Source organism: Ptychodera flava, chromosome 5, assembly GCF_041260155.1.
Source record: "Ptychodera flava strain L36383 chromosome 5, AS_Pfla_20210202, whole genome shotgun sequence".
Taxonomy (NCBI): Eukaryota; Metazoa; Hemichordata; class Enteropneusta; family Ptychoderidae; genus Ptychodera; species Ptychodera flava.
The window spans coordinates 21,408,577-21,429,087 of record NC_091932.1 but is presented as its reverse complement, the minus strand read 5'-3'; the positions used below and the strand labels follow the sequence as shown (position 1 = coordinate 21,429,087).

The window sequence follows — 20,511 nt, the reverse complement described above, 5'->3', positions numbered from 1 at the left end:
ACTTTTTATTCGGTGTGGCTATTCCGTTCCGTTCCTTCCCGTTCCGTTCCGCTCATTCCGTTCCGCAAAATAGTGTAAGCCTGTAGGGCTCAGGCTACATAGCGGCCGCAGCGTAGTATGCATAGAATAATTCTATGCATACTACGCGGCGGCCGCTATGTATCACTACACTTGTAACTTTTCACATGACGGTCACGATGACTGCATGCTCTTCCTTTGGTATAGGAGAGTACAATCTCGCCTGTACCTCCATGTTTAGAGTAACTACATGATCATTTATATTCATATTCACTTTTTCCGGTGTCACATAAAAAAGGAACAGCCCTTAAAAGGGTTATTGAGTATAATTTTCTAGATCTTGCTATATTCTTGAAGAACACTGATTTGTAATGACCCTCCAGTAGCCTTCCCACTGTTATACAGTTTGCTTATTGTACAACCACAGGGAATTGAGTAATCTTGTTGTTGTTGTTGTTTTATTGTTGTTGTTGTTGATGGTGATGATGACGATAATAAAAAATATTAAAAAACAATGTGTCATTCCTTGCTGTTGTTTGTCGATGTTGTAGATAACTGTAAAAGAAAACTGTAATCGTGACCAAAAAACGACGTAGGTCGCCCAACGTCACTCCCGTCCTATAATAGGACGGGAGTGACGTTGGGCGACCTACGTCGTTTTTTGGTCACGATTACAGTTTTCTTTTACAATTATCTACAACATCGACAAACAACAGCAAGGAATGACACATTGTTTTTTAATATTTTTTATTATCGTCATCATCATCACCATCAACAACAACAACAATAACAACAACAACAACAACAAGATTACTGAATTCCCTGTGGTACAACTTGGATACTTTGTTGTCCTCTCGAAAGTGTTCAGTTTTGTACTTTGTCCAATTTTGGAATGTACCATACCACACTCTCTGCTAGTGTGAGTTAAGTATAATAAAGATTGATTGATTGATTTATATTCACCCACAACCCCAGGCGAAATCCCGGTAACTGTTTTGCAGCTACATGTGATTGAGCACAATACATGTAGCAGTCATGGAGCTAGCTCTGCATGGCAGGGTTGTGTATTACTGGCGTTAATACGGCCTCCGGAGATCTGCGACCTACGTACACTATCTGCGATCTACTCTTCCGCTCATGAATAATTAATTAGATTTATGCAAATAAGTCTAACCCTACCCCTAACCCTTGAACTTAACCATAACCCTAACCCTAACCATCGGAAATAAATATAAACAAACAAACAAACAAACAAATAAATAAATAAACTGCTCTTTATTGACAAATATAATCAAAACTGCTTTTTGCTGTTATTTTATTAAAAATAACAAATAAACAAACACAAACACCTACACACAAACAAACACAGACACTCACAAACAAGGAAGAAGAGCCCCTGTGATAAACACTGGCTGCACTGAAGAGCTGTGACGCCTGCGACTCGTATTTTGTGAGGTTTTTGGCATCGATAACCAACCCCTAATTATTGTTTTAGAATGGCTTAGTATTAACTGGAGTCTATAAATTGAACGAAATTAGCAAAATATATTTGGGAAGCGTAGATGGCAAGGGAAGTATACATCGAAGAGGTATCGGCGAGGTATACTTCCTGCGACCAACACTGCATGGCTTCCCCGCGGCGCGGCGATGGATGTGAATTTTATGTTGCGGGGTTTGTGGCATCGATAATTATTTGATCCTGCATAATTGTTCTCGAATGATTTAGGATTTAAGTTTTATTGTCATTTAACCAAAACGCCTGTACCAGGAAAGCGTCTTACTATTCCACAGACCGTTCATATTTATTTCACAAGGAAATGGTGTGTAGCCGAGAATGGAGGAGAGCTTACATTTTACAAAATACTTGAATGTGGAGAAAAGGACATCTGAAAATGCTGAAAATATGCTCTTATATCAAGAAAACGGTGGCCCAAAACTACCTGTTCTCCGCATTTAAAGTCTGCGTCGCATTCAATTGTTTTTCTCTCACATATGTCTCCGCATTCAAAGTCTGCGTCGCATTCAATTGTTTTTCTCTCACATATGTCTCCGCATTCAAAGTCTGCGTCGCATTCAATTGTTTTTCTCTCACATATGTCTCGGCATTCAAAGTCTGCGTCGCATTCAATTGTTTTTCTCTCACATATGTCTCGGCATTCAAAGTCTGCGTCGCATTCAATTGTTTTTCTCTCACATATGTCTCCGCATTCAAAGTCTGCGTCACATCATGGACCCTCGAGAAAAACGGTACAGACATTATTACCGTATACCCGCATGCACGTGTCTATGAACCGGACGTTGTGCAGTCGATCGGGTCCAGCGACATTCCGTCCCCGACCCATTAACACTCTTAATTATTCCAAGATAGATCGCACGCTGCTAATCCCATAGACCCTTTGTTCTCTATCGCAGTTGCCTGTCCCGTTTTTCTCGAGGGTCTATGGTCGCATTCAATGTTTCTCTCCTAGATGGGCGTCGCAGTCAGTGACTTTGTTACCAACACATGAGGGCGCTGGCAAGTTTTTGTGAGCGTGACCCTCGCTCCGTGACCCATGATTGATGATTGCATCCGGAAAAAGTATCACTCTTTCAGTGTTCGTGATCGCGAAAAGCTCATTGATTTCGAAGGTAAGTGACAAAGTTATTCATTGTACTGTAAGCTTATGGGGTTAATTATCTAGCCACCGTCTAGCCCTGGATGTATTGGCAGTTGTGGACGGGCTGCCGTTTTACATTCGGACACTCATGTGGGACCAACAGGATGCGTCCATACTGGTGAGCAACGTACCCCCTTGGCTAGATCATTAACCCCATAAGCTTACAATACAATGAATAACTTTGTCACTTACCTTCAAAAATGAGCTTTTCGCGATCACGAACACTAAAAGAGTGATACTTTTTCCGGATGCAATCATGGGTCATGGAGCGAGAGTCACGCTCACCAAAACTTGGCAGCGCCTTCATCATGTGTTGTTGGTGACAAAATCATTGACTGCGACGACATCCACAGGCGGCCCAATCACTATTAATAAAGCTTATTATTGAGTTTTCTCAGTTTTCTCTGTCACTGTCAGTCCCTCTCCTTTTCTTCATGCTCTGACTGATCGTAGTAAATAAAAATAATGACTATATAGCCTAGCCTATAGCCATCTGATTCTTTATTTATTTTACACTCCATTAAAAGGATGTTTGTCTCTCATATTCTCATCTTGTAATTAATTAGTCAACACAACTAATTATGCTAATTCGCGGACTTATCAAGGGTTGGTCAACATTGGAAGATAGAGATGTAAATGAAAAAGGAGTTTTAGTAACCTTTCCTATCTTTCGCGACGTTGACTAACCTATAAAATCCCTGATAAGTCCACGGATTAGCATAATTAGTCATGTTGACTAATTAATTACAAGATGTGTGTATATGAGAGATAAACGTCCTTGTAATGGGGTGTAAAATAAATAAAGAGTCAAGAGGCTAGGTTAGGTATATAAAGTAATTTCTTTTATTTACTACGATCAGTCAGAGCGTGAAGAAAGGGAGAAGAACTGATAGAGAAAACTGAGAAAAACTCAATAATTAAAGCGTATTAATAGTGTTTGGGCCGCCTGTGGCTCATCTATGAGAGAAACAATTGACTGCCACACAGACTTTGAATGCGGAGACATATGTGAGAGAGAAACAATTGAATGCGACGCAGACTTTGAATGCGCAGACACAAGCTTATGTGAGAGAATAAAATTGAATGCGACGCAGACTTTGAATGCGGAGACATATGTGAGAGAAAAAAATTGAATGCGACGCAGACTTTGAATGCAGAGACATATGTGAGAGAAAAAACAATTGAATGCGACGCAGACTTTAAATGCGGAGAACAGGTAGTTTTGGGCCACCGTACAAGAAAATCCAAGGCTTACTTGCATATCCCCATAACATCTGCAGCATATATTGACAGTTTATTTGCAGGCATTGCGATGAAATGATCCGTCCATGTTGCTGTGTTATGGAGGCAGACTCATGAGATACATGAATGACTATGGCTTGGTTGTACAGCTATTGCAGTGCACTGTATGTTCTGGAGGCAGACTCATGAGATACATGAATGACTATGGCTTGGTTGTACAGCTATTGCAGTGCACTGTATGTACTGTATACAGCTGTTACTTTTTTTGAGGCCAAAAATGCATTCAACCATTTGTGGTGACTAATTTCTGTGTGCTGCGGTGACCCTCACTCCCAAAGGGCCATATGATGTCAGAGAAATTACATTGCTGTCCACTGATTTCAACTCCATTTAACATTTCTTTTCCAAAGTATTTTTATGACTTTTCTGGTTCCACATCGGTAATAATATATAGAAATGTGTATGTCTCCAAAACATACCTATATTACTTGTACCAACATGATGATTTAGCACTGTTAGTTTTCAACATACATGTAACAATTCCAAAATAAAATCTTTGTACATAATTCACACATACATGAAACGCTAAAACCTTTCTTAAACCAGATATCATTATTTAACTGTAAATATTAAAAGACATTGTTTGAAACTCATTTTCGTGTCTTTTTTCTCCAATAAACGTATGATTGCTTGAAAGCTATAATATCTTCACCTTTTAGTTACCTGTTTGGAGAGTCCAAAGTACAGTGCCCACAACTAAATAGGAAGTCAAGAGAGTTGCCCTCTCTCTCTCTCTCTCTCTTTCTGCCTCTGCTGGCCACACACTCCCCAAATAGGTACACTGATAAAGCCAACAACCATTTAATAAATTAGACATCTTTATTTCACATTATTCAATTAACAACAGATCTATTTTAAAAAAATTAACCTTGTTCATAGTAAATTACATATTTTTCCTCATTGATCCAACAGAGTGGTGAAAATAAGTTGTTGAAAGTCCCTGCACACCATTGAAAGTCTTCACATTGTCATTGTTCCTTCAGATCATACCACAACTCATACCGTGGATCAGTGCCTGGATCATGAGATTTTATATAAGGAAAAGTAAGAATGATATGAATACGCACACAACAAGGTTGATATACATCCTAAATGCAAAATTAGGTTCCCATGACATGTATCTATAGGCCAGGCTCAATTTTGTTTCACTATCAAGCTAAAATACATGGTATTTGTATCAAACTGCACACACACACACAAAAATATGAGTTCATGCAGCTCAGATTTTTTTAGTTGACAAATATAGCTATCCATTCTTTAAGCAGGTTGATGTAAAGTCATGCTGGAAAGCTGAATTTCCTTACCAAATGTGATGTTTGCAGGGCCTCTGATTTTATATCCAAGCTTGGTGTAGAAAGGAAACAAATTTTTCTTTGACACCAAGACAATTCCATCTAGATCTGAAAAAGTCTTTCTCAACATCTCAATGTACTTTTGCATCAATTTGGATCCAACGCCCTGTAACCATAAATACAGGAAGCCTAACTTACATGGAAGACAAGTCGAGAGAATATCATCTGACTGCTGTCTCGAAATTATTGTTGCATATACATAACATAGGTTATTAATGTACATACTAGTATGTCCCAGCTCTGTGATTCATATTTCAAAAAAACGTACAAATTTATGAAGCTCTTATCTATGTAAAACTGCTTCAGGGCACAAGAGAATCTTATGTTGGAGTCCTACTCCTACGTAGAAGCTTGTTAATGATATATGTTGGCTGGAAGTTTATGCTGGCACAGTTCTGATAGAAGCTTTATGATGATACAGCAATCCTTGCTACTTTGCCAAGCATTGAATATAATGTTCTTGGTCAGGTCGGACTGGTATGGCACCCCCTTTTGAGAGAAACATGCTTCTGCCACAAATAAATCCACAAATTTAACATCTGAGAAAAGCAACTTGTATCTTTTGTATACCATGGATAAAATTTTATCACTATGCAGCGCGGTGACCAGCAAGCGCTGAAGTCTTCATGTCTTTGACGACAATTATAAATGGTGGATAAATTCCTCACCTTTCTCCTTTCAGTTTGAACAAGACATACGGTATGGACACATACAACCTTGCCACCGTCAACGCATCTCTGCATACTCTCAGGTTCATAACTGTCTTTGTGATAGCGACTGCCTAAGATATACTGCAATAAAATAACATAAAGTAAGAGCAAAGGTTATCATAAGCACCAAGATTGTGTGTAGTAAGTTAATGATGACAGACCGGTGATTGCACAAAGTCTTCGTGAATTTGTACAGGCTGAAATCTTCCGTTTATGAGTGGAAGACATCAGATCAATCAATGCAACAATGTTGTTGTCCTTGGCTACCGTTTGGTCATCATGTTTGGCGGATTTCCTGGGAGGTCAATTATAGAGCAAATTCTTTGAAGATGCTGAAAGTGGTTAACAAGTGCACCGTAAGCCCGTCTCACGGACAAGTTTGCAGGAAAAGCAATGACATCATTATTTTGCCCAGAGTTTTTTACAACCCTTTTCAGAATTAGAGCGCGAAGCCACTGCAGTGAACTGCAATAAAACTGCTCACACTAATTAGTTTCAGCTGTAGCCAGCTGGCAAAGTCGACAACATTGTATGTCCCATGCAGACAGTTTGTCTGGGAAAGTTGAAATAAAAAAGATTTGTACATGGACCAGTGCATGGTAATGTTACATTGTATCTTAATCTTGAACACAGGGTGCCAATCGTAAACTCTCATTTACAACTCGAGCCTCAGACAGAGTTAGTTTTGCCTTTGTACAAGCAGACTTTTTGGTCTTTATCAAGTAGCCTTGTTCAACACCAAAGTGGCCACGGCTACAGCTGAAACTAATTAGTGCAGTGGCTTCGCGCTCTAATTCTGAAAAGGGTTGTATCATCAAAGAAGTCTGGCTGGAAGAGATCAAAATTTACTCCGAAGACGGGAAGTTCTATGAGCAGATCATGTGATTCCCTGGCAGAAAGCTAAAAGCTCGTGGTCATACTATTGTCTCACTAGATTTGTCTTCCAATCTGTCACAAATGTACCCCAATTTTCATTTGTAATCTATACTTCTTCATGACAATTAAATCAACCGAAATCTCTCGCTGGTTTAACTGAACAAGCTGGAATGATTCAGGCCTATATCAAGTTTCACATATTTTAGTGTTAATCTATACACTTGCTCCGGTTATGGAGCAATGCACACATGTACACATCGTAATAGTGACAAAAAAGTAACAAATGTGACAAAACTAAAGTTTTCTCTTATAAAGCAAGTTAATGCCAGAAATGCCTAAAAAGATGAAAAGATGAGTGAGTTTAGGTAGTTTAATGAATAAACAGAACTTTTTGCCGTGACAGCAATTACATTTGTGTTAAAAGTATTTATGAGACAGCCATCTTAAGGTAGAATGCGCTTGGGGGACAGATATTTTGACTCTCAAAGTTCAACAGTTCTTTTCTGATCTACCACTTGTGGGGACTCATTTTAAGCTCTTGGACAAAAAAAACTTTCACCGTTTTATTTTTTTAAATCATAAATTTAACTTTACCCTTACAGTTACAGGGATGGCGGCCATTTTGAATTTCAAATATCGCAAAATAATTGGTACTTTGTTTTACCAGTTCCAAATTTTGCACGTTGACCCCAACCCTGATTTTTATTGTCGGCTTGGTAAAAGAATGGTTGAAAGTTTCATTTAGGAAAGTTTGAGAAAAAAAAGTATTTCGCTTTCAAGGCGCATACTACCTTAAACTCATTTAACGTTTGTGAGAAGTTGACTTTTTACCCACAATGTATTTCAATATCACGTAGTTTGCACCCCTAGAACGAGACAAAAGCATTGAAGCATTGAATAACTCAAGAAAATGTAGCATCCAACAAGATTTTTTGTAGATGATGAGATAGGCAATGGTTCTACTCCGGAATAAAAAGGACGCGATGCGTTCTACAGACTCAGTACACCCAAGCATGGATGTAAAAAATTACATCCATGTAGTGACTTACACCGACTAACTCTCCATTGTCATAACAGCCTAAAAACAACTCCTTGGTGTGATGGTGGCTTCGCATGAACGTATCCTTCTCGATGACTTCTTCAACTCGAAAACCTGAAACGTTAAAGAGATAACAGCTGTAACTTTTGATGCACTTTCACAACTTTCATTCCTTAAAACAAGATAGTTTCCCATTTGTTTCAGCTGAAGTATGTTGCATTAGAAACTTTCAGCTTTGCCAAGAGGACACATTTTACATCTTTACAAAAGATGCAAGCTAATAACTGTTGACAGATGAATTCTACTTTTGAAATACATTTCGTTGTCAATATTCATTTCGATGTGAGTTTGGGAGTGGAAAAGAAATTGAATATCAAAAATAATGAGGAATAAAGGAAAGAGAGTCACAGGTATTAGGTACCTTTAATTGGTGACAGCAGACTTACAAAAACAATCATAATGTCATTAAGGTGTAATTTCTACAAATATTACACCCATAATTTTCGAGAAAAAGCACTTATGTGTAGATCCCCATCCCTTAAAATAAAGGTAATGTGTAATTGTGATCCTAGATCACAGTTCACATGTTCAGGGGCAGCTATAACTAATATCATTGGATACTATTTGGTAACTTTCTCATGTCTGCCACTCAACATGAATTAAAACCCCTGACTCTCATTTTTTGAATATTCCACAATATTAAATTTCTTGCCTCAGTAGGGTCATAAATTTAACATCACAGGCGTTCCCATTGTGTTTCAAAGATCTTTAAAATGGACATATCCTCAGGTGCACAAAGAATTGGCCATAATGAAGAATGTATCATATATTTCTTTTACTGATCATCATCGTCTAGCTAGAGTATATGACGTAATGCATAATGCACTTTCATTAAGAGATGGAAAAGTTACTGTGGACAATTTTATTTTCACTGGAATTTATTTTTAAATTAGCTGAAAACAGATTTTCGATGATCCACTGTTATCTTATTTTCACTTTGTCTAGTCTGACTACATATAAAGTATACGTAGAAAATTAAAATGTTTACTTGGATTTTATTTTAGCTGAAAAGGTCCAGCGAAAATAGCGAAAATAAATTCGAGTGAAAATAAAGTATTCCACAGTATTGGAAAGGTCATGTCCAATGGTATATATCGAGAGGTACTTTAGTGTTACTTTCCACAACTGTGTACATTTCATAGTCTGTCCATTCATGTTAATTTCTTCCATAGATTGATGTAGCACTTTGTTGTCTGTACAGTTTCCTTTCTGTTGCTTATTTAAATGTAGCCACCTCATTTAGGGTGAGTGTGACGAAACTGCAGATTTCTACATACATACATGACTTCTCAATTTCGTGAGCTCGGTCAATTTCATTCTCAGTGACAGGCCGGAATTCAACGTTGCATTCTCCTGTTGTCATTATCCAATCTGTCATGAAGAGGACACTGTGATGAATAAACAAGAAAAATTGTCTTTGAATTGCAAATTTATTAAACAAGTTTATTACCATAACATGCCCTGTCCGTTGCATTTCAATAGGTCAAGCTGAACCACGTGACTGACCACAAATACACAGTAATTATTGGTTTGTTTACATGCTTGTGAATATGAATATCATAAATATCGTAACTAAAACGTAAATTGTGATTTGTACAGCGATCATAATCAATCAAAGTTGAGACACTTTTCAAAAAAATCTCCGGGTTTGCAAATTTTTTACATCGCGCGTGACACTGCGTCGCACTCACTGACAAGTTCTGGCCCCCGTTAACGTTGTCTTTCGCGTGGAAATTTACGTAAATTTTGATGGGATTCTTGGCTTCTTGATAACATAATGGAAATACCAGACTCTCCCATGACCATTAACGTTTATTTATGGGTGCGGGTGAGAGGAAAGCCAAAATTAATGGGCTTGGCAAAGCTTGATCGCCTGTTAATTTTTTGCTTTCCTCTCGCCCTTGCCCATAAACAAACGTTAATGGTCAGGGTGCCGTCTGTTATTTCTATATTTGCTTATACCTCGAACAAAGTCTTAATTTTCACAACTAAAATTTGCATAATTTATTAGAGTCCCCTTAATCAGAACCATCAACACCCCCCACCACCACCCCCAATTTTCAAGCAGATGGCGACATTCCCCTTTGTAAGAGAAGCATGGAGAAAATACTTTACGGGACTTCACGTAGTCAGTGACTTTATTATAATTTTTGACAAAAATTAAAAATTTAAATACTTTGCCGTGTCAAATCAACCAAGAAGGAGCTACAGCAATTTGTTCAACCAATATTAAACATGACATTGCCAAATATAGAACAAATGGAGTCTTTGTGGAGCAGCCAGTGGATAGGCACAGGAGAGGTCAAGGACGGGTCTTGGCCGTGGCCTCTATTGACTAGATCATGGAGGTAGGAAGAAACTAGACACTACAAAGAAAATATGTTCAGCAAAATCATCCTGTCTGCATGGCTTGGTTAAGTTGGGGATTGATATAGCTCTGCGTGGCAGGGCTGTGTGTTACCAGCAATAGGCCTCCCACCACAGTCCTGTTGACTGTATTATCTGTATATAGGCCATATGGATGATTTTTTTGACATCAATACATCATACCCTCCTTCTGGAGGGACCGTGCATAGTGAAGTGAATCTGAAAACTTTTCAGTGTTATACATTTTCTTCCCCTTCTCTTTCTTTCTGAGCCAATGTCATTATTGTGAAACACGGCTAATAAATAAATAAAAATAGGCTAAATTGCTGACTTTGACAGATTTGTTGTGCGGTTCCTTGGCTCAAAACAACCGATTTTGAATCTAAAACTTGCGTCGATCTCGTTTTCGCTAACACCCACCTCGCCAAGGTCACAGGCGCTTGAACCACAATGAAGAATGATTATACAAACGTTTCATGTCCTTATGTACGCCCCATGCCGACTCACGACGAAGGTCACCAAGAGTCACCAACCTAGAGCGACATGGTATGGCGCGTAATGCATGCCAAAATTAACATCCGTTTTCTTACACCACTGACCGAATTTTTCCACTAGTCATCCACATTCGGCTTGCCGATTTCTGAACCCACTCACTGAATTATTCAAGTGGTTAGCGATTTCTGAACCCACTTACAGCATCCTTCACGTGGTCAGCGATTTCTGAACCCACTCACTTACATTCAAGTGGTTAGCGATTTCTGAACCCACTCGCTGAATTCTTCATGTGGTCAGCGATTTCTGAACCCACTCACTGAATTCTTCATGTGGTCAGCGATTTCTGAACCCACTCACTGAATCCTTCAACTAGTTAGCGATTTCTGAACCCACTCACTGAATCCTTCAACTAGTCAGCGATTTCTTAACCCACTCAATGAATCCTCCAAGTGGTTAGCGATTTCTGAACTCACTCGCTGAATTCTTCACGATGCTGAAGTTATTTTCGTATTCGTTTTCGTATTCGTTTTCGTATTCGTATTCGTATTCGTATTGGAGTCACTGACAGAAATTGTTATTTTTAGTCCAGGTTTCAAGTATGAAACGTGCAATATACGATATTTACTGAGGTTTAAATATTGTGATAATTTGATTTGTAATTTCATCTGCCAAATTTGGTTAAATTTACATAAATTTGCATTTGTAGATTTCAAAGAATTTTGTTCACTTCATTTTATTTGAAAAAAAAATACTTAAAATCGGTTGGGATCTGGTAAGGCAGCATCTTCGCTTGCCAATGTCTCTTGACCGGGCAGCTGGATGCACCCCGAAATCAGGTGGTCAGTGCCAAGTAATGGGACTCGTGAGAGCGGATGCAAAGGAGCTGCCTTGGACTGTACCATTGTTTTGCGGGGAGGGCAGATTTTTGTGAGGCGCTGCAAAACGGGTGACTGTTGAAAGCTATGATGAACGGGGGACTTGTCTAGGACAACCATCTGAATAAAAAAAATGTGAAAATTGTTATATCCGGTCATCCTTTTGGACTCACTTTAGAATGATCATATCCATTTACAATTTGTATTTCAAGTATTTTACTTGATTTTGATATGGCTCTACGTAGACCTGAAATAAATTATAATAACAATACAATACAATACTTTACAAAACTCAGGGAGTGCGGTAAGGCAAAAATTACAAAATTGCAAGTTACGACAAAGTTGTACGTGCTGCTACAGGGGAGAAAGTAACAGAAATCAATGACAATAGGTAGTTTATCTTTCAGAGTAAAGATGTGAGCAATAATAACATAAAACCGGACCGACCGATAATTCATGTATTACATTCAATCAGGGCTCAAAGTAGCGACCATTTTCAGTCGCATAGGCGACCAAATTTTATGAGATTGCGACTGATTTTTTTTCAAGACATTTCTCCATACCGTATACGTGATCAAATACAACATATATATGAAAGGCCACGACCCCAAAATACGCATTGAATAAGCATAGCCGTTGAGCGGAGTTACTCAGAGGTTTGAGCGCGTTCTCTCCACTGCACAGCGCTGCCAATGTGTCTGCTGATGTTATCTTGAATGATCTGTCAAAATATCCCATGAATTTAATGATAAATTTTACTACAATCCAATCAAGTATCAGAAGCAGTTTAGTGCTGTCACATTATTTGAATTGAACCAATCATAATCCCAGCATAAAATGTCATCAAAATATAGCTGACAAGGAAAACAAGCAACCAGTAACTGCAACATGTTTCATGGGTTCACGTGCGTAATGAATATTTGCGTTAGTGGCATGTGACCGGCTAGACCATTTCGGAAATCGTCCTTTGGAAAGCAGATCAAAACATCGATTTCATCAAGCTTGGACTGGATTATCCTGTTTCATAAAGGTTTTGTTTTCAGCTAGATCTAAATAGCAAGCAACTTTGTTGAAATATCATGGCAAATCTGCCGGGTAGCGACTGCAATTATGTAGAACCATGGAGGTAGTAGAGAACAGACCATGGATGGGACTGTGGCGATGACCTCAATGACCCGAGCGAGTTCGATACACGCCACACTACCGCTGTGATATCACAGCTAGGATTAAATGCGCATATACGTTTGAGTTTTGTTCTCTTGCCTACAAAATATCTATCGAAAGTTGATAGTTGCTGCATTTCTATTCAGAGTTTTTGTTGAAAAAAGTAGCTATCTGCGGCTTAATTGGTCCCCCAAAATAGTACTGCTGAAAGTTTTTGGAGTGACCTGCAGAACGGAGTTGTAGAGCGGGGCAAACTGCGTAACACTAAAACTGGATCGCACAGTAACAAATGACGGAAACCGATCGAGCCAGTTGCGACAGCTGCAAGACTAGCTGAAGTCTATTTATCATAGAATACAGGTATTTCTCGATATTTCGCGATACAAATTAATTTCCATGCATTCTGGTGTATCTTATCATAACGTAAGTTGATCAACATGTTCTGGCAATGACAGTTGACGCAAACGCAAGGAAAGAAAAAGAGATGGGCCGTACTGAAATAAAGACTCTGACAACAGCTCACACATTAATTTAATCTTTATTAGGGAAACAAATGTACCGATCGGGACATAGGCCTATGATACCATTTTATTCATCTCGTTTTCTTTTATGACGCTTTCCCACATCATATGAGATGATATTTTCTTTGCGACAGCAGTCTAAATATAGCATGTCATCGACTTAGGGGCATGCGATAACGTTGAGCCCTGCATTCACTGTCGTTATGACGATCACTTTCTCAGAGATATCAGTTTAAAACAAGAAAATTACCTTTTAAGTTTACAACTCGTCAAATTGGGCGGGTCAGCTAAATTTCCATTATCGATACAATGATGTCAACAGAATGTTTAAGTTGGTTGTTGTGATAGAAGTCAATACGAAAACGAATACGAATACGAATACGAAAATGATGTTTGTTTAAAAAATCTTTCCTCCAAAGACTACTACTGCCCACAGGCGCTGATAGCTTGGTCCTGTAGGCCTACATACAGCGTAGCCCGGCCGTACACCAAACTTCGTTTGAGTAGACGGAGCAGAAGCAGTCCCGTCATTTATTTTCAACGAAATTTTCATAATAGCCTACTGCATAATGGAAGAAACGACTAGTTCAATGATTACGTTGGTGAAATATTGAATTTTTATTGATATATGTTTTTCTCTCTCAATTCATTCAGCAAACTTGATCTCCGTACCGTCGGTCACAACGTGCAATGCCTAGCATGAAGCTTACAATCGACTGCCTCCATCGTTAGTTTAGCTGTTCAAGACGTTTGTTTGCACGGCTCATTATAGTCGGAACAATCTGTAAACACTTACATATTTATATCTTTCCAGTATTTCGCCGAACTTTTGCGCGTCTTTGGCTGAGTCTCCAGTTTCGATTGACCAGACCTTTTCGAAGAGCATAGGTTTCTATGGACGCCACAGTAAAACAAAACTTGCGTCACAGTCCCTCTATCCATAGAGCGACTGTGCTTGCGTAGATTGACGGTGGTGTCATTTTGTGTGTCAAGAAAGCCTGACTTCTGGTCCGGACAAGAAGTCATTTTTCACTCCTTTTACTGTTAATTGTTCACGTTTTGTGAGGCGGGCTGGGAGTGCGAACCATGCGATTCAGTACCTATTAGGCTACTATTGAGTTAAACTCAGTAAAGATTCATTTTCGGGTCACATCTTACAAGCTTTGATAAAGACCCCTAGCGTAATGGTCAGCCACCTTAAGAATCCGTGAGTGAATTTGACGGGTCTCTTTTTGAGTGACCGGATTATGATAGAAAAAATATCAAGTCTGCTGGGGTGCCTAGCGGAATATAGGCAAGTAGTTAAAGGATTCGGTGAGTTGGTTCAGAAATCGCTGACCACTTGAAGGATTCGGTCAGTGGGTTCAGAAATCGCTAACTAGTTAAAGGATTCAGCGAGTGGGTTCAGAAATCGCTAACCACTTGAATGTAAGTGAGTTGATTCAGAAATCGCTAACCAGTTGAAGGATTCAGCGAGTGGGTTCAGAAATCGCTGACCACATGAAGAATTCAGTGAGTGGGTTCAGAAATCGCTGACCACATGAAGAATTCAGCGAGTGGGTTCAGAAATCGCTAACCACTTGAATGTAAGTGAGTGGGTTCAGAAAACGCTGACCACGTGAAGGATGCAGTAAGTGGGTTCAGAAATCGCTAACCACTTGAATAATTCAGTGAGTGGGTTCAGAAATCGGCAAGCCGAATGTGGATGACTAGTGGAAAAATTCGGTCAGTGGTGTAGAAAACGGATGTTAATTTTGGCATGCATTACGCGCCATAAACATGGCTTTCTGTGTATAAACTGGTAATGTATCAGTTGCTTTTGTGTGTTCCAGTTGCCAGAATTTTCTTTGTTGCATCGGTAACCGTTATAATAACAATTAGGCCTGAATATGTTATTTCTTGATAAGAGATTCAAACGAAAATTTAAAACATGGATGCATTTTGTTGATGTTCGATTTGAATTCATTGAACTCGTGTTGCATTCCAATGAAAAAACTAGTCCGTCACAGTATCTCAGCCAAAAGATATTTGTTAAGCATGTTGCTGTATAATTCTTATTTCTGTATCGTGAAATGTAATGACAGCTGTGTCCGGTGAAGCTGGAGATCCCATTCTGCACCCTTTGTCAGAATTAATTATTAAATTCAAACCTGTCGTTTCTCTAATCTATTTCTAGCATGGCTGGCATATATTTTGTTTTTGGTTTTCTGATCATATAGTTGTTCGGTAACGTTTCCTGATTTAACGCCCTGTCGACTGAGTCAAATGCTTCATTATGTGATGTACCTGTATGCCCGTGTACTCTACGTCTAATGTTACCAAGGTTACATTGTTTGGAACTGTGATTTTCTCAATTTACCGTATAAGTCTGTTGTGAATGTCACGTATTTTTGTTGTTTTTCAACGATTTGTTTCGAAGTGTGAAAAGTTGGACATAAGCATCTACTTATCGAGCGTAGTATGAACTTTGTGCCTGTGATCGAGTTTTGTTTATTTTTGGCAATAGGTATAAAAGTGGTGTTTGTATTTACTGTTTAATGGACTTAGATACATATGTGATAATCGATGTGTTTTAATCATTCATTTTATTGTGGGATTGTTTCTTCTATTGTTCGATTTGTGCCATCTCCTGTTAACTTCATGTAGTATGGCGGCTCCTCCAGTTGTTGCTGACATTTCCTTATGTTATCACCAGCGTCTATAGCTGCTGTTCCCCTATATTTATCAAATGTTTAATTGCTATCTTCTTATTTCAGATAGAATTTTCAATGCCTTGCATTCTGTTTTTAAAGAGGATGTTCACGAGGGTCAATTTCTTAGCTTTTCAAATAGTTTTCTAAACTTTGTCTTTTCTATTTTTCTGTGAGGTCCAATTTTATTTCAGTAGGAATGGAAGTAATATCAAAGTGTCATTTTCCCCAGATGTACATTGAAAGTTGGATTCTGTTGGGCTGATTAGGTGTTTGAATTAATTTTAAGTATTTGTTAAGCATGCAGTTTTCAATTTTTATGAGTTTATGTGTTGATAAGGTGTTTATGAGTCTGACATTGTTTGCAACAATGCTAAGTTTTAATTTTGTGTGTGTTTTGGCCTTTGTTATTTTTGGTCATATTAATTGTTGTTTCTGCGTTTTATTAGCATTGTTGTGTTTATTGTTGTGTGTTTTTGCTGTATTATGTGATGATTTCTTGCCTGTCATCTAGGGGGTCTACTAAGATGCACTCATTCATAAGAAGATGGTTCAGCCTAAATTAAAAACTAAAGATTTTGTACATGTCTTTGTTTTTAAAAAGCAAAAATTCCAGATCACATGTTTTGACACTGTATAATGCCGTACACAGATGAATCCAATGTTACGTTTGGAAAAAAGAATATACTATTCAGGCGACTAATAATCATTAACGGTTTTCATATATAGAAAAATCACAAAATAATTAAAATCGCATGAGTTGCTTACATCTTAATGGTAAAATCGCATCAACATATACTTATTTTAACCCGTTTGTAAGTCTGTAAGTCTGCCAAATTTGCCTTAACGTTCTTTTCAAAATACGATATATTTATGGAGCATTTTAACATATTCGGGTACCTCAAACGCATATAAAAATAAACTTTTCTGCCAAATAATTAATGTCAGAATTTGAAATCACTAAAATAGCTTGGTTAACATGTGATATATGGCCAATTACGTTATTTTGTCGGACGGCTGGCAGCCATATTTGATTCATGCAAATTAGACATCTTTTTCCAAGGAAGATTCGAGTAAACTTTTAATATTTTATTCTGGGTACTTCGCCAAAATGCACTCTAAAGAACAAAATTTTGTTGCAATTTGTTGTGGGTTGGGTGCCAAAATCTCGTAGATTGGCTGGACTAAACCCAAGCGTCGGTGTATTGTAGTGCCGATCGAACATGTTTGTTTTACGTACCAGGAAATTTGTACCTAAAGTTTGTAGAAAAGAGTAAACTGTTTCAATACATTGCAACTTTGTAGGAATTGTTAGCTGTAGTTTTCTGTTGAGGAGGCACTGTGTAAGGGGCCGTGGATAATTAAAAACATGCGCACGGTAAACGAAACTAAGTGCGTTTGTCTTCAACCCCCTCCCCTAAACGAAAGTTAAGAATTGCGAAAATCCAACCAAGCCTCATTCTGTATTTGCATCCAACAATCGGTAATTACGTCGCTATGAAATCACGCATACGCTACCGACCGCCCCTCTCCCCTGCATACCCCCTCTAAAATCAATCTCTGTTCAGCGCCAACTAAACAAAGCTGCAAACCAATAGAATGAAATGAAACAGTGTATCCAAAATAATTGTTACGTTATTTTACTTGTGCATTGATTCGCATGTATGTCAAAAGAATGCTGATGTAGCGCCGGTGCCGTACTGGCCTTGTCCACGCCAATCAAAAATATTAAAATCATTCAGAATCACATAATTTCTTGTATAAGTTATAGCAGTTTGAAAAAGACTACATAAAATTAATTACAGCAAAGATAAGCAGAAATAATTAATTGGAACACATAAAATTAATTCGGCATGACTACACAAAATTAATTAAAGCATATAAAAATTAATTAAAAGAAACATACAATTAATTCGAGGTGCTAGTAAATTAATTCCAGTCTACATAAAATTAATTCTAACATACTAAAATTAATAAAACATAATTTTGACCAGAACGGGTCCCCATATGTAGCGATAGATAAACTTGTAGTGCGATTTTTGCGCACGGTAATCGAAATACAGCCAACAACCCAACCCCCCTAAACACAGAAGTTGCGTTTACCGTGCGCGTGTTTTAATTATCCACGGCCCCTAAAATTCAATAGCCACTAAATATGGCCTACGCAGTATGTGTCATGGTCATGGTGACCCAAAAAGATTAGGACACACGGTCCTGTGGAGGGACCGTGTAGGACAGGACAAAAAATTGCGTCAAATGTCGCAATACCGCAGGCTGGCTAAAACACTGTGATTGTGTGATCGAGGTAATCTTGTGTCCTTGTTGGACGTGGTTATTTATATCTTTAGGACGCGAGCGTTAGCCGATATCTGGAGTGAAACTTTTCCCTGTTTTGGTCTCTGCTTAGTTGTTTTGCATGATTAATTTCATGTCCCCGTCGGCCGCGAGTTCGGCCTCATCAGCCGAGTCTAGCCAGTCTAGCGAACCGTTTTTGGTGGTACTAAAGTCGGGAATGAGTAACGCTTTACGCTCACCTTCGCAGGACTCTGGTCGGTGGTACGCTTGATGTGCACGTGCTGATCCGATACGATGTCCTTGAGCGCGTCACTTAGCCAGCGTCCGCCGTCCCGGGGGGGTAACTCCCATAGATGGCTATACGGGGAGGGTCCGCGCGAAAGGGGTCGTTTTTTTGCACTGTTTGGTATCAGAAAGGGTATACTTTTCACGAGGTGTTGGTATGAGAAAGAGTCCGGTTTTAAACACAAACTGACATTTGTTAAAAAATCATGCTGTCAACACTGGAAACCCATGTATCTACATCCCAGATCTACCATCAATATTCCGATCTGTCGGTTTGACTGTTGGTACCCCTGGTACGCAAGGCGAGTGATTCGTATCTGTATACGTATGGTATTGTATGTTGGCGGGGTAGCGTGAGTTGCTATGCGGGTCAAAGGTCAACCCCACGCTACCCCGCCAAGAGATAGCTGCGTTTCGACAACTAGGTATCAGAAAGGGTAGGTTTTTTTCGCTCAAAACTGGTATCACAACAGTTTGGGTTTCCATGTTCGTGCGGAGCCCCCCCCCCCCGTACCATTAGCCATGGAGTTACCCCCCCGGGCCGCCGTCATATGAGTGCGAACGCTCAAAGGTCAAAGCTAAGGGAGCCTTCAGTAATTACAGGTGGTGAACCAAGTGGAATGGGGGGGGGGGGCACTTTTTAGAAAACTGTCCAAGGGGGAGGGTAAACTTTCAAAACCCTATCTTAGGGGGAGGGTCACTTTTAACAGAAAATTATTTTACAGATAAACCTTTGAATGTCCACTTGATATTTCCTGGATATGAAATCACAGACGAAATACATTGATTCTTTTAAATACATAAGCTTACACCTTATCGACAAGCTTCACAAGCAAAGAAGATGCTGTGGTATCCTTGAATAGTTAAAATTGATGAAAGATGAGAGACAAGAACACATGGGACAGATGGCAAAGTGTATATTTGTTATAAAATGTTAGTTTTATGTTTCATATTTGGTTTCCCTCCAAAATGATTCAAATGGCTAACAAATCATATTATCTTCCCATTAAAACTTTATTTCATATTTTTGACATACTTTTGTAACAAACAAATCAGATTTCATACAAGAATTGCCTTTTGTATTATGTGTAGCAAAAAATGGTAGAATTTAAGATAATTTAATTTAAGATTTGAACTTTTGGGGTATGGGGTAAAGTTTGACCCTATTTCATGAAAACTATGAAGGATACTGCGTATTACACGCCGGGTTATGTATAAGATAAACTAAGTAGATGACTGACAAGAAGACTGATTTAACAAAAAATGCTGGTGGGTCGCAAAATCGTGTTTTTACATTACCCTTCAAAACATGACTGTAACAGTTATTGCATCCCAATATTTTTTCTGTTGAAAAGTCTATATCATATTTGTTACATGTCCTCATAGCAAATGAAACAGATTTCATACAAAGCATTGCAATTTGTATAATGTCTAGGTGAAAAACTGGTAGAATTTGAGATGAACTGTAATTTGCTATGTAAACTTTTGGGTATGGGGTAAGTTTTGCGCCATTCCATGAAAAGTATCAATTATATTGCAAATCAAAATATGTCATTGTAAAGAATAATAAATTGCCTTTATAATGACACCCAAGAAGCCAGGTTATGTTACAAAATAAGCTCAGTAGAAGACTCACAAGAAGAATAATTTAACAAAAAAGGTGCCAGTCTGCAGTACTGTGATTTTGCATTTCCCTTCAAAATATGGCTGTCACAACTATACAATCCCGATATCTTTTTCTGTTAAAAGTCTATTTCATATTTCTGACATGACCCTGTACCAAATACAACAGATTGAATACCAAA

The 20,511-nt window shown here is 38.5% G+C and overlaps 1 protein-coding gene across 6 annotated transcripts; it reads right to left on the bottom strand.

Annotated features, from left to right (window-relative positions):
- Positions 1 to 4,777: 4,777 nt before the first annotated feature.
- Positions 4,778 to 18,721, bottom strand: LOC139133243 (uncharacterized). 6 transcript variants are annotated; one of them, XM_070699750.1, is made up of 6 exons: positions 18,661 to 18,721; positions 9,292 to 9,402; positions 7,965 to 8,068; positions 5,998 to 6,120; positions 5,282 to 5,435; positions 4,778 to 4,992 (listed from the first exon to the last, which is right to left on the bottom strand). In XM_070699750.1, the coding sequence occupies exons 2-6, from the start codon at positions 9,329 to 9,331 to the stop codon at positions 4,946 to 4,948; spliced, it is 468 nt and encodes a 155-aa protein (XP_070555851.1). In that variant the 5' UTR covers positions 9,332 to 9,402; positions 18,661 to 18,721; the 3' UTR covers positions 4,778 to 4,945. The 6 variants fall into 6 exon arrangements, with proteins under 6 accessions (XP_070555851.1, XP_070555849.1, XP_070555852.1 ...); XM_070699748.1 differs by lacking the exon at positions 18,661 to 18,721 and adding an exon at positions 11,274 to 11,414 and having other exon boundaries at positions 9,296 to 9,402; XM_070699751.1 differs by lacking the exon at positions 18,661 to 18,721 and adding an exon at positions 11,274 to 11,412.
- Positions 18,722 to 20,511: the final 1,790 nt, after the last annotated feature.

Excerpts from the sequence above, each read along its gene's own strand:
- LOC139133243 (XM_070699746.1), bottom strand. Across the intron at positions 6,121-7,964 it reads ACAATGGAGAGTTAGTCGGT|TATATCTTAGGCAGTCGCTA; the intron begins GTAAGTCACTAC and ends ATTTTATTGCAG. Across the intron at positions 5,436-5,997 it reads TTCAAACTGAAAGGAGAAAG|GGCGTTGGATCCAAATTGAT; the intron begins GTGAGGAATTTA and ends TTATGGTTACAG.